General features: G+C 40.5%; 1 protein-coding gene across 14 annotated transcripts in view; it reads left to right on the forward strand.

The window, feature by feature from the left end:
• Positions 1-13,125, forward strand: part of FHOD3 (formin homology 2 domain containing 3) — a 373,808-nt gene that overhangs the window by 303,928 nt on the left and 56,755 nt on the right. For 13 of the 14 annotated variants that reach the window (XM_062610938.1, XM_062610941.1, XM_062610937.1 and 10 more), the window contains 3 exons: positions 179-408; positions 7,026-7,319; positions 10,717-11,606. In XM_062610938.1, the coding sequence (XP_062466922.1) occupies positions 179-408; positions 7,026-7,319; positions 10,717-11,606 (1,414 nt within the window). The remainder of the gene's footprint in view (positions 1-178; positions 409-7,025; positions 7,320-10,716; positions 11,607-13,125) is intronic. The other variant, XM_062610944.1, reaches the window with a different exon arrangement.

A 13,125-nucleotide genomic window follows, 5' to 3' on the forward strand; every position in this document is an offset into this window, starting at 1 on the left:
AGGGAAATAGTCTCTGCTTTGGTGTGCATTCTTTGGCAGATAGAGCAGGCAGGGAGTTTAGTGCTGTACCCCTTGTCTCAGGAAGTCAGCTCATTCTCTGCAGGTGTTTCATCCATAAACAAGCATCAGCCACAGACTTCTTTTTCTTTACGGAAACCCTCTGGAATTTAACTTTCAGATACAAATACTTGGAGAGGTTGGCAGCAGAGGAGTATGAGAAGGAACTGAAGAGTCGGAGCATAAGCCGAGGCAGAAGTGAGCTGTCCTTGAACCTGAGATCTCCTTCAGCCCCATCCTCACCTGCCCCATCGTCACCTGTACCCAAGTGCATCAGCCCAGCATCCATAGAGTCCCAGGAAGAGCTGAAGACCCCTTCCACCCCCTGTGGGACCCCTCAGCCTTCAGAAGGTAAGTGAAAAGGAGGGCAGGGGAAAGAGCAGTGATTTTATCACAGTTTCTTTTGGGCTAGCAGTGCTTTTAGATGCATGAGTCCAATATAACCTCTGAGATGCCAAAGTAAAGGGTCATCTTGTATTGTTTCATGCTGTCTTTTTAAATTTCCTCTGTTTTTTGCATAGATTTGGGTATCTTCTAGTCTATTCAAGCAACGAACACACTGTTAACTGGGGCTATGATTTATATTACCATTGTCTGTTGCTATTAGAATGGAATAATTGGAAAATAGAGCATACAGAGGGTCTTAATTTTAGCATTATGTTCCTTGTATATTAGAAGTTACTGAATACTAGACCAATAATATTCCTGCCAACAGATTTTGCTTATGTGGATTCTCTGAAAGAAATGCAACAGATGAATGCCAAGATTATAATAACCTTCCAGCAAGCAAAGGCTGAATGGGACAAACTGAAAAGGTCTTGAATTGAAGGCAGGGAGGGTGTGTTGGTTATTTTTAATACCAACAAAAACTCTTAAAATTGTAGCACAAGTAGTAAAGGACTTAAAAGAGACCACAGACAATTTGTATAAAGGAATGTATAATTAGTGTTTGCATGGTTGGTTTGCTGTCATATAATTTATTGGTGTGCAGAGCAATACTTTTTGTGTGTGCACGTCATTCTGCTACTTGCATCATGTACCCCTCCTTCAGTCCTCAAGAAACACCCACCATACAGATTTATATTTGCGCCACATGATGTTGCATTAACATTGGGAGCTAGAATGCATGTTGAGGGTGAATTATCACCATCATTCTTTTTTATTTGATTTGATTTCCTGCTACATGCTATAGGTGATTAATGCATTTGTAACTTGCACTGCTTGGTTTTATTGAGTGTTATGGCTGGTAGCATGCTATAAAGCAAGGCAATTTAAGAAAAAAGTAACAAATACCGAATGTTGCATATGTTTATCCTCACTGTACTAAGTAGGTGAAGTTTATTTAATTTAGGTTTATATATTTTCACAATTATATTCCCAGTTTTCTTGTCTGGCACCTTAAAAGTCTCAGTGGAATCATTTGAACTTAAAAACCATGGGTATTTTTCTGTAATACTGATATTAAGAAACATCCAGATGCTCTTTTTTCTTTTGTACAATATTGCTTTTAAAGCAAATAAGCTAGATTTTTCCACCATTAGGGTTTCAGAGCTGGGTAGGGAGAAAATATCTCCTTTATGATGATTATTTAAACATATTTCTCCTGGAAACATTAAAATAAAAATGCAGCATGAAATGGAGCAGCACAATCCATTTGGAGAATGCATTTAGAGCAGGTGTACAGGGCAACTTCAGGCAGCCAGAATATGGCAAACCATTCAACACGTGGGTAGGCAGGACATCACTACTAAAACTCCTGGCAATATCAGCTGCATCAAGGGCAGCACCTTGCAAGCTGACAGCAAAGAGAGAATGTATGGACAGGGCAGAGTAAGCCTCGAGCGAAGGGCAGCTACAGGCAGATAGCTAGGTTGGCACCAGAACAGGGTCATGAAATCTGCATACTTCAGCAGGAGCTGTGCATGAGGAAGGATGCTGTTTCAGGCCTACCAAAACCCTTGGGAATGTATGAAGTAATGAGCGTGTAGGCAGAGCAGGCTCACTCATCTGGAGGTGACCAGATTATTGATTATCAGCCAACAGCTGGCAGGCTTATTTTTAGATTTTGTGCCATAGCCTCTAGACTATTATCCAAGCTCCTTATGCTCCATAATGATTTAAAATCTCGACTTTTACTATCTTTAGGAAATGTTATGAATCCCACTTAATAGATAGAGAAACTGAGGCATTAACTTGCTTAAGGAAGTTGTAGGAAAGCTGAAATACAGCCATGGACAGAATCTAGATTACATGTACCCAAAGCAGTTGCTTTGAACAGGGGAATCACTGTTTTCCCAAGAAAGGATGAAACTTCAGAAGCAAAACACTTCCTTGGTTCTGGGCATAGGACCCTCCAAAGACTCTGCAAGAACGGTGTTAATGGGTATGTGATATTCATCTGCAGATTTCAGAACCTGAAGTCAAACGGAAAGTGTGTTTTCTACTAGCAAAATTTCAAAGTCAAATTTATTTAATGCCATCCAGTATCTACTGGACTTAAGAAGGAAATGGATTTTGGCTGTGGAACTTTGTCCCATGCTGTGAAACGTCTCCATATCATTACCCAGTATAAAAATCTGAAATTACTGAGCTGAAGTGTTTTCTTGTATAAAAGAATTGGTTCCACTAAAGTTATCAAGCCTTGTAAGACTTACTCTTGTAAAACTTGGGGTATGGCATTCAGAGGAAATGAAGGCAATCCCATAACTGCAAAGTGGAACTTAACATGTTTTTTTTGAGAGAGCTACTTCCTCTTTTGTAATTTCATTGGAGAATATTTTATGAAGAGCACATGTGCAAAGAAGCACAATAACCAAGACATCTCTAAGTCAGTCAACAAAGGAATTGGAGATGAACCCTTCTCTTAGAAAAGCAGATTTTTTAGCACTTGAGGAAGTAAGCAGGCCAACCCAAGTGCACATTGTGGACAGTAGGAAGTCTTCTGAACATATTAGTCGCTGAGCAAAGCTCAAACACTGCCTACATTATGACTGGTGAAAGCATTTTGGTAAATGGAGAAGCACCAGGGTCTGAGGGTGCAGTGAGGCCATTGCAGCCCCAGTTGTAGAGCCAAAGGAACCAGAGTACAGGAAGTCAGAGAAGGAACTTGGGTGGGGGACAAAGGAAGATAATTTCTGACTTAATGAAAAAAGAGCCAGTTTCCTACTGGTAATCACTCTGTGCTAGCTTTTATCATCACAAGGAATGGGAAGAAAAGATAAGGATGGGGGTGGATGATAAAAGAGAGTCCATGATGAATTCATAGCAAGAGGATTCCTGTGTTGGAGGAACTGAAGGGAGATTACAATCAAGACTTTAAGCAATGCCAAAACAATTGAATCAAGGGAGCTTCAGGTAGGTATAGCCATCTTCAGACTTAGTGTATGTATCCTCAGGAGAAACTTAGCCTATGTACCTCCCAGCTCCAAGTAGACAGCTGAGAAAATAAATAAAGCAGATGGTTGCCTAATCTATTACCCTTACAGGGGATTAGATGTAGACACAGAGGAATGTTTGTTCTCTCTAAGGGGCTTTTAGGACTATGGGGTTGAGGTCTTACCTGCAGGCACTAGGGATGCAACATCTTGTGTCTGCTTCAAAGTTTATTTATAGTTGAGTATCAAAAGAAAAGTCACTACTCTCCATGTCCCTGTATAATGCTGTAAACCCATAGTCAAATTTTTCAGAAGAGAGCAGCTTGCTACCCATTCTAACCTCTCCCTCAAAAGAGGGCTGTCACCAACATCTGTTCAGATCATAACCGATCAGGTTGCTAGAGTTTTTTTATGACCAAGTCTTGAAAATGGCCAAAGATGCAGTTTGCACCATGTCTCAAAACAACAAAGTCATTACACATTCTCTTACACTGTCTCTTTTAGTGAGTAGGTTAGGTTCTTGAGAGATTTCAGTCTTCTGAGAAGTCTTTGCATTTTTTTTCCAATTATGCATTTTTAGAGATTAAGTTCTGGCTAAAAAAGAAGAGAGCATATAACTCAAAAATTAGTCCTTAAATATACATTCAGTTTTCCTCCTCCTGATTAATCCAATTGCAAATGAAACTTCTTCTCATTTGGTTTAAGGGGGGGGGGGGGGGGGAGAAACTAAGCCTTGAGAGAAGTGTGAAAAATGGCATTTGCAGGTAAAGAAAGATTGCCTCTACTGTTGAACTCCTTTTGTCTGGTGTGAAGATGGATCCCATAGATAAGAGACTAAAAGTCCCAGCTCATTTTCAGTAGGCCACCACCAGGCATTCACTGAGAACTGTATATTTTAACATCTTCAGAAGTCCTTATCAATAGCATCACAACGGATTACACAATGGAACTGCAAGTAATGGATACAGGTCTCGCTTGCTGGCTTGGTTCTTCTGCTAGTGTTTGCTGACAGATTTGATTTTTCAACTGCCTTTTAAGGGAAATGCTAATGGACTCAGCTCACTATTTATAAGTCATTTGGGTTATAGGTGGATTGCTTGATATTATCCCTAAAGAGAGAGAGACTGGCTAAACGGAGAGAGGAAGTAGCTGGTCTCTTTTCCCAAGTAAGAAGCGATAGGACAAGAAGTAACAGCTTCAGGCTGCGCCAGAGAAGGTTTAGATTGGATATTAGGAACAATTTCTTCACAGAGAGGGTGATCAGGCACTGGAACAGGCTGCCTAGGGAAGTGGTGGAATCACCGCCCCTGGAAGTGTTCAAAACACGTGTAGATGAGGCCCTCAGTGACATGGTTGGACTCTATGATCTTGAAGTATTTTCCAACCTAGTTGATTCTATGATTTTATGAAAATTAGTGTCAACACATCCTTGTTTAGTTATAGAAGTGCTTAGATTTTGATACTCCTTGAACTCAAAAGAGCAGCCTGTGTCAGTGTATTGCTCTTTACTCTTTCTCACGTATTAGATTCTGCTAAGATACTGTATCTTTCTGGTATGTGTGGAATATTCCTTGTTTGAAGAGTATCCAGAATTCTTTTGAATATTCTCTTTTTCTCAAACATTCCTTACATCTCCCCTACTTTATCCTATTGAATCTTCAGTGCAGCTTCTTGACAATAAAGGTGCCACAAACATTAACAGTCCTGACCATGTTTTAGTAAGTTTCTTTCTCCACCTGAGCTGTTACAGCTTTTTTGGTTATTGCATGACACTGTTTCTAGGGAGAAACATATAAAATTCATATGAAACCATTATTATTCTAGGATGAATTGATGGCAGTTGTACATATGGACCATCACAGCATGGCAAGCTCAGCATTTCATGCTACAGTACTGTGTTAATTCCATGAACTCCTGAAGGATTCCTAAGCTTCCATCTCAGTTATATTCAAATCTTGGCTTGACTTTAAACTGGTTTTGTGCTATACCTACACACTGACAGCTGTTGTCAGAAGAACACCACTGGGATTCAGTGTCTGCCAGCTTCTTGCCAGCTCTCTATAATTTTGATTTTCTCATAGGCAATGTCCAGTGTATAGCCATAGGTAAGGTACATTTAGAGAGACAAAGCATGTGCAGAGCTGCTTGCATTTCTAAAATTAGACTTTTAGATGCTCTTTATGTATAGGAAAGGTAGGCTTCAAATTGGGAGTGTTTCAAAACATCTTAGAGGGATTTGAGTGAGAATGAACTGTATATTAAACATGTACATTTCTCGTATATAAATGTATTATAGGTATGCATGTCTGGTTATTTATCTAAATATTTAAACATTAAACATTTAAAATCAATTGTGAAAGTGTAGAAGCTTAGCTCCAGTGAAATTGGTGGCAAAAAAAGCTTTTGCAATTTTGTATACTTAAATTTTATGAAATGAAGTGGAATAATAGGGTACTGAAGATGCATTACTGAAAACTAGCTTAAAGACAGAGGTGTTATTGTAAAGATAGGCACAAACATTGCTAGAAATCATTATTTTTTGTGGGGATGTCTCAGAAAGGAGTCTAGGCACACAACATGAAACAGTTAATAGATGGAAAAAACAAGTATGACTTGGTCATTGTAGTTTAGCCACCCAGCACAGAGGGAATTTGGGAGGTATGCAGAACTAACGTGCATGCCCATTTTCATCACTCTTGCATGGCCATTTCAGTTTTCAGAAAATTGTGAGCTGCTTGATGTGAATATGTGTGGATGCTTTTCAGTTTCTTTGCAGCATGCAGAGAATATTTGCATGTGGAAATCTGCTGTTAAAGCTCAAAGGCCTAAAGGTGAATGAATTTCACTGTCAGTGATAAAGCAGGGAAGAAGAAACCAAGTTTACTATCAACAGTGTTTCCTTTGTGCCAACTGATAAAAAGCTAAGTATGCCATATGCCATCCAATTGGAAACTGAATTTCTGCCGTATGCCAAGCAGTTGGAAACTTTGTTCACTTTTGATGTGGCTATTCTGAAGTAAATGTGCATGAAAAAACATATGGGTTTTGTCAGCCAGAAGTGTGACAGTGCCATTTCCAGACTGTGCCATTCAACTGTGTTAATAAAACTAATATTTGTACTTTCTCGTTGAAGTGTTCCTCATCGGGTGAGAAAAGAATTCTTCCAGAACCCAAAGAAAATTCAACCAAAAGCCACACTCTCCCTCCTTTTTGCTTTTTTAAAAGATCTCTTCCTTCCTGGCTCTGTCTAGGCACTGAGTTGTCAGTCACGCTCAAGTGGAATGCCCATTTTCTGCTGGTTGCTTCAAATCCTTATGTGTGTCCAACACTCCAGCTGTGGAAGTATGTACAGAAATAGCAGGCTGGCTCCAGACAGCAAGCAAGGGGGTTTGCCAGGCCACTCTCATGTGCAATGCTGTCGTCGCACAACATTCATCAGTCTGTTGCTCTCAATGTTCAGCATGCCATGGACTTGCTTTTTATTTTCTTTCTGTGAAGCAGTTGTACAACTTTCACATCTCTCATTTAGAGGGGTGAGCCTGAGATAACTCCGTTGTTAAGTGAATATCTTTCTCCCATTGTTCTCTTCACCAGTGAGTGCCAGTGAACCTGAACCAGAGACAGAGACAGAACCAGAACAGGAGGCTGAGGCCAAGCAGGGAACGGAGACACCCAAGGAAATAGAGACTACAGAGGTGGGACCAGAGAGTGAGGTGGAGCAAGGACCAGAAAGAGAGCCAGAAGAAAGTGCAATACTCAGTGAAAAAGAGAGGCAGAATGAGGAAGTGAATGAAAAAGACAACTGCTCTGCATCCAGTATATCCTCAGCAAGCAGCACTTTAGAGAGGGAAGAGAGAGAGGACAAGTTAACCAGTGACAATGAAACTGGTAAAGTGAAGTTTTTTCAATAATGAAGGGTTTCTGGTATAAAAAAAAATGTTTAATTAGCATCTCTGTTGTTGTGTGAATTGGCTAGCAAACCCTTTGCACCTATGTAAGACTTTCTTCACCCTGGCCAAGTTTGGTCTACTCTCTCCTTGGAAATCACAGATGGAATGGGGTTTCTATGTTTAAGGGACTGTAACACCTTGATGAAATGAGGTTTCCTTTGATTTGAGACAATTTTCTTCTCATAAGGTAATATATTAAGTGTGGAATCATAATATTGCAGCAACTTGAAACTCTGGCTCCCAGAGAATCCTCTACACATAAAACAGTAAGACAAGGGGTTGTGCTGAAATAAGTTGTCATGAGATTCCAGATATCTTTTCTCATCCTTTTAGTGGAAGAGAAAGAGCAGTGAGGGCTGGAGTGTTTGTTCCTTCCCTCCAGTTCTCCCATCTTGGTTAGGTTTCAGAAAGCAGAGAGGGATACATTGGGTCACTAAGATATGTGGCCATCTTTAGCTGGTGTGGAGGAGGCACATGAAGTAGACCTCGACTGGAAAAGACCATTTCTGCAGTGAACAGTTGTTCTGTTCAGGTGTGCCACCAGGCGCCTGTAAAGGCCCAGCCTAGAAGTGGCCTTAAGAGCCAGCTTTCTGCCTGGAGAGATAATGACAACTACAGCTTGTCATCCAGCCCAGGCAGGGAGGGAGTGAAAGGCAGATTTTGAACCTTTGATTAATTATTCTTTTCCCCTTTTTCTAGGGAGGTGAAGGAATCTAATGTTGTTAGGGCATTTGGTTTCCAAGTTTTCTTAAGGCTGAACAGTTGAGTGCATTGTTCTAAGTTTTCTAAATTCTAGATAAGAAAACAAGAATTACAAAAATTCACAGTTTGAAATAGTCTTGCTCTTTCCTGAAAGAAGAGGGATAACTCTGAATCACAAGGATTACCTCACAGAGATAAACTGTCAGATTGTATTGTTCGTGTTTAAACCCCACCACTTCTTGGGGTTTTTGTTGGTGGTGATGTGGGTTTTTTTTCCTGGGAAAAATTTTATGGCACAGACAATTAATAACATCAATTTATTCTAAATTTAAGAGCTATTTTTTTTTTCAACCAGCACTGAGATTGAGTTACCTAGAATGCTATTGTAGTCTAAAAGAATGTAGATGGATATGTATGTAGGAAAGGGAAGGGACGTAGGGCAGATGAAGGACGTTGTTACACTGTGAAGGATGTTGTTACACTGTGGCATGTTCCAAGATAGTCCAAGTGCAAATAAGGGAGAACAGGTTAAAGGGTTTTGCCCTCATCTTGTCAGGTACCAAGCTGTTACTACTCTTAAGTGCTTACATGCTTTTTGTTAAAAACTAAGAAATGTACACTGTTATTGAAAAATCAACATCTTAAAATTGATCTATGTTACCAGTAGACCAAAGATTTGCTAGGTTGTGCTATGTAGGAGGCCTCATGTACTGATTTGTTTGCTGTCTAGTAACTGAGGAGATTCGGAAAGCAAACGAGAGCACTTTCTTCAGCAGTTCTCACATTTCCAACAAGCAGTTTGCCATTTCTGAGGTGGCCCATTTGTTCTGCCCAGATGCATTAAGGACAAAGGAGTAAAGCCTTCAGTCCTGGCTGTTCCTTCATTAGCTACCCTGCTGAATTTGGCTTCCAGCAAGCCATGTTTCTCCAGTGATATTTCAAAGCTTTACCTGTGGAGATGAGTGCAGAAGAGGCCACCAAGGTAGCAAGAGTCTTCACTGATCTTCGATCAGCTAGGGCACATGGAGGAGTCTTGGAGAGCCAAAGTTGGAGATTTTGTCTGGGGGAATTTTGATGAGCAGTTTTGCAAAGGGGTTAAATCATGGAAGATCCCAGCTGCTGAAACTGAGAGCGGGTAGGTCATGAGGGATTTACAGGAGGGATCCAAAGAACAAATATTTGAAGGAAAAGCTGGGAGTAGGGGGAAGTCCTTGGAGAGGCTTAGCAGGTAAAATTTGTGGTGTGGGGAAGGAGTTGTCACACATCAAAGAGAAATCTAAGAAACTGCCTCAGGTGACAAGTCTTGGTGAGAAAGCAATCCCATAGGTAAGGTGTGAAGAAAAATAAGCAGGTAATGGAAGCAGTCAACCCTTCTTCAGGAAAGTTGAAAGAAACAGTTCTGGAGGTTGTATCCATTGCTGAAAAAGGACCCTTTCTTTTGTTTGGGATTAAATCTCTGGACTCATCTTAAAATGTGGTTTAGGTGAGAGTCATTGCATTCCACATACTTTGTGCTGTGAGACCCATCCTACATCTTAATGTGGTGTAAGGGGTAAGGGAGAGCTGTGGGGCCCTGGATGTGGATCTCGCCAAGGGGACACTTCTCAGAGCACAGAAATAGATAGTAAAAAAACAGCTCCATTGAAGGTAACCATAAAAGATGTTTAAAACTCTAAAGTATTAAAACAGGTGAAGAAGGGGAGAAAGGAGAAACACAGGTAAAATGGAAGTTTAAGAGAAAGGGCAACTGATAGGTATAAAGGAAAATGTTTAACCACAAGGGGCCAAAAAGAATATAGGCTAGCAACCAAAATGAAATGTGTTTAAGAAATAGAGTTTATAAAAAATACATTAAAAAAATGTGCAAAGACTATGGGGAACAGAAGGAATCCCATACAGGAAATACAGTAAGTGTGAAGAATTATCTTTGTTCGTGTTTAATCATTTCGTAGGATGCCCACTGGAAAAAGAAGCACCATACTTTTTAGACACCCTATCCACATTGGTTAGCAGCATTATATTAAAGGAAATTTAGTCACAGAGACACTTACATCATTTATTTTTACAATTTGACCACTATAGTTTGTTATTTATGGTGCTGTCTCAAACATGGTATTTTGCAGATTATTGTTGAGAAAAATAGTAGTCAGAAAGTTGAAGCTTCATTACAGTGATGTTAAATGATTGTGATGTGGGAAGAAGGCCATTAAGCTTTCAATGCCGTCATATATTACAGGGAGGGTAACAGTGGTTGATGATGGGCATCATTTTCAAAGCTCTTTTGTAAAGGTGCTCATGTTCCTAGAAGTAACTTTTAAAATCTTGCTTACACTTATTAAGCTGCCCTGAGAGCTATACCATGAGTATGCAGCCTGCTCTGGGGTTCAAATACCTCCCAAGCTATGCTGGTTATTTTCAGCTTCCATTCCTTTGTTGAGAATTACTCCCAGCCCATCAAGATTGGGCCATGTATCAGCACTCTCATTTACTTCAAATTTTTTAAAGCTACCGCTTGCCCAGTTTCCGAATAATTGTCTATGTGTCCCCCCATTTTTTCTGGTGCGTTAAAGAGTGTTCTTGGTGCTTTGGCTCCCTCCCCTTGACTCTTTCTGTCTGTGTGTGTGTGATTGCAGGTCCATGGTCACAGACCATTCAGGATGCTGGTGTGAATGAACAGTGCAGCAACATTCTCAACAACAAGCGGTTTATGCTGGACATGTTGTATGCGCATAACAAAAAACCCAAGGATGAAGAGGAGAAGGAGCTGGAGGCGAAGGAGGAAAAGAAGGAGACGGAGGAAAGTGAGGAGTCACTCACTAGCCTAGCCAGTAGGATCTCTATCCTTCAGGCCACAAAGCAGGCCAAAGACGAAAGCGTCAAAAAAATGGAGATTGGAAATCTGGACAACCAAGGCAGCGTGAAAGCCTTTGCAGAAAAATTCAACAGTGGTGAGCTGGCCAAGGGGACAGATGTGCCTGAAGATGAAATCACTGAGCAGGTCCCTGAGAAAACTCCAGCACAGCCGAAGAAGGAATCTGACTACATCTGGGATCAGCTCATGGCTAATCCTAGAGAACTTAAAATCAAAGACATGGATTTTACAGACTTGGGGGAGGAGGATGATGTAGATGTGTTGGACATGGATATGGGTCCTGGGGACTCCCTTGTTCCCCCTCCTCCACCTCCACCTTCCTTTCTGGGTTTGCCTCCTCCACCACCTCCCCCGCTGTTTGGATGTCCGCCTCCACCTCCACCCTCTGCTAATTTATTGGCTCCTCCTCCGCTGTTCAGCACTCCTCAGGGTTTAGGGTCACCCCAGGTTTCTAGGGGTCAGCCAGCATTTATAAAGAAGAAGAAAACCATTCGTCTGTTTTGGAATGAGGTACGGCCATTTGAGTGGCAGTGTAAAAACAACAAACGCTGCAGAGAATTCCTGTGGTCGAAACTGGAACCCATTAAGGTGGACACTTCCAAACTGGAGCATCTCTTTGAGTCTAAATCCAAGGAACTGCCTGTCACAAAGGTACAGCTCGTATTCAGCTTATTATTTTGCTTTTGTATTGGTATTTGTTCTGAGTTAGATCTACATGATTTATGTTGTTTGTATGAAAACGGTGGAAAATTCTGGTTCTCACTTGGCCTATGATGGGTGATATTCCATGGCCTTAAACTAGGAGATGAGTTTAGGGTGGTGTAGATGCCAAGCTGCCCTCCTGTCTCAGGTCTGTCGGTATTGGGACATTAATTCAGGTGGGGAATACCAACACATTCTATGTTAGCTTGCTTGTGGCTGAGTGCCAAACTAGGTATTGAAATCTGAAATATTTTCTGTTACAGTCAGATAAAGGTCATGGCATGATGATTCATATCTGTGAATTTGACCGTTCTTCACTTGGTAATATTTTCCTAATCATTATGTGGAAAGGTTAGAATACCAAACTGGCTCTGCTGCAAAGAGGCTACACATGTGCTTTGTTCTGAGGGATAGATTTATCAGCTGGACCAAGTTTACAGCTGAACTCCGCAGGGGTGTTGGATTTTTGTTTTATACTGGCAGACAGGCCTATTTTAGATCCTTAATTTGTACAATGTGGCTCTCCAAATTTTAGGATAGAAGCTGGCACAGGAAATACCTCTGTAGCTAGGGTTCCCTCTTCCTTAATATTGTTATAAAATAAATTCACAAAGGCTGGGTGACATGGCTGTTTAACATTAGACTCAACAACAAAAGGGAGCCTTTTATAGTTACACTTAGTAGGAATTTGAAGTGACATTTAAAAAGTTATTAAAGTTGCTTTTCATGGCTACATAAAATTCTAAGCAGAATAATCAGTATCAAGGAAGCAATTTTTTTTCCAATTAAAATGCTAGTAAAAGATGTCAATCTCTCTTACTTAAATAAATCACTTACATGTTTTTTCTGTATGCCTCTATATTTTATAGTGACACAAAAACCCATCAGCACCTTGAATATTTTACTTCTCTTTGGCTGGCAAAGTTGTTATCTGTGCTATCTATCGTGCATATTATTGTTTGCTGTCATCTAGGGAGACTGGATGTCCCACAGTAAAAGTGCTCCATGTCACTTGTGTGAGTTATTAACTCAAAATTTTCTAATAGTCCTTCTTGAACTTCTTGGCCAAGTGGAAACATTACAATTTGAACAATCAAGCCCCTCATTAAGTACCTGACAAACAACAGGTACATACATAGATGGCTTGTATAGATCCTGCCGCTGTTGTTCTTACCTGACATAGATGCATGTAGGTCTGAAACATATGGCATAGCAGCTCTAAAAACACATATAGTTCAGTTGGCTGAGATTAACTTCTTTCTCTAATTCCTTTTCTGCTGAGGAAGGAATGCTGGTGACATCGTGGTGTGTTACTCCTCATCTCTCTCCCTGTAAATACAAATCTACCACAGATGGTTTATAGATGGAAGGAATGAGAGCATTTTCTTAGATCCATAAAACGTTTAATTCCTTGAATTGAATGTGGAATGATGACATATTTGCCATTTCCAAGGTTTAGCTTTGTGCT

The sequence above is a fragment of the Pezoporus occidentalis genome, unplaced genomic scaffold, assembly GCF_034315485.1.
Source record: "Pezoporus occidentalis ecotype Australia unplaced genomic scaffold, CSIRO_AGI_Poc_V1 ctg15, whole genome shotgun sequence".
NCBI lineage: Eukaryota > Metazoa > Chordata > Aves > Psittaciformes > Psittacidae > Pezoporus > Pezoporus occidentalis.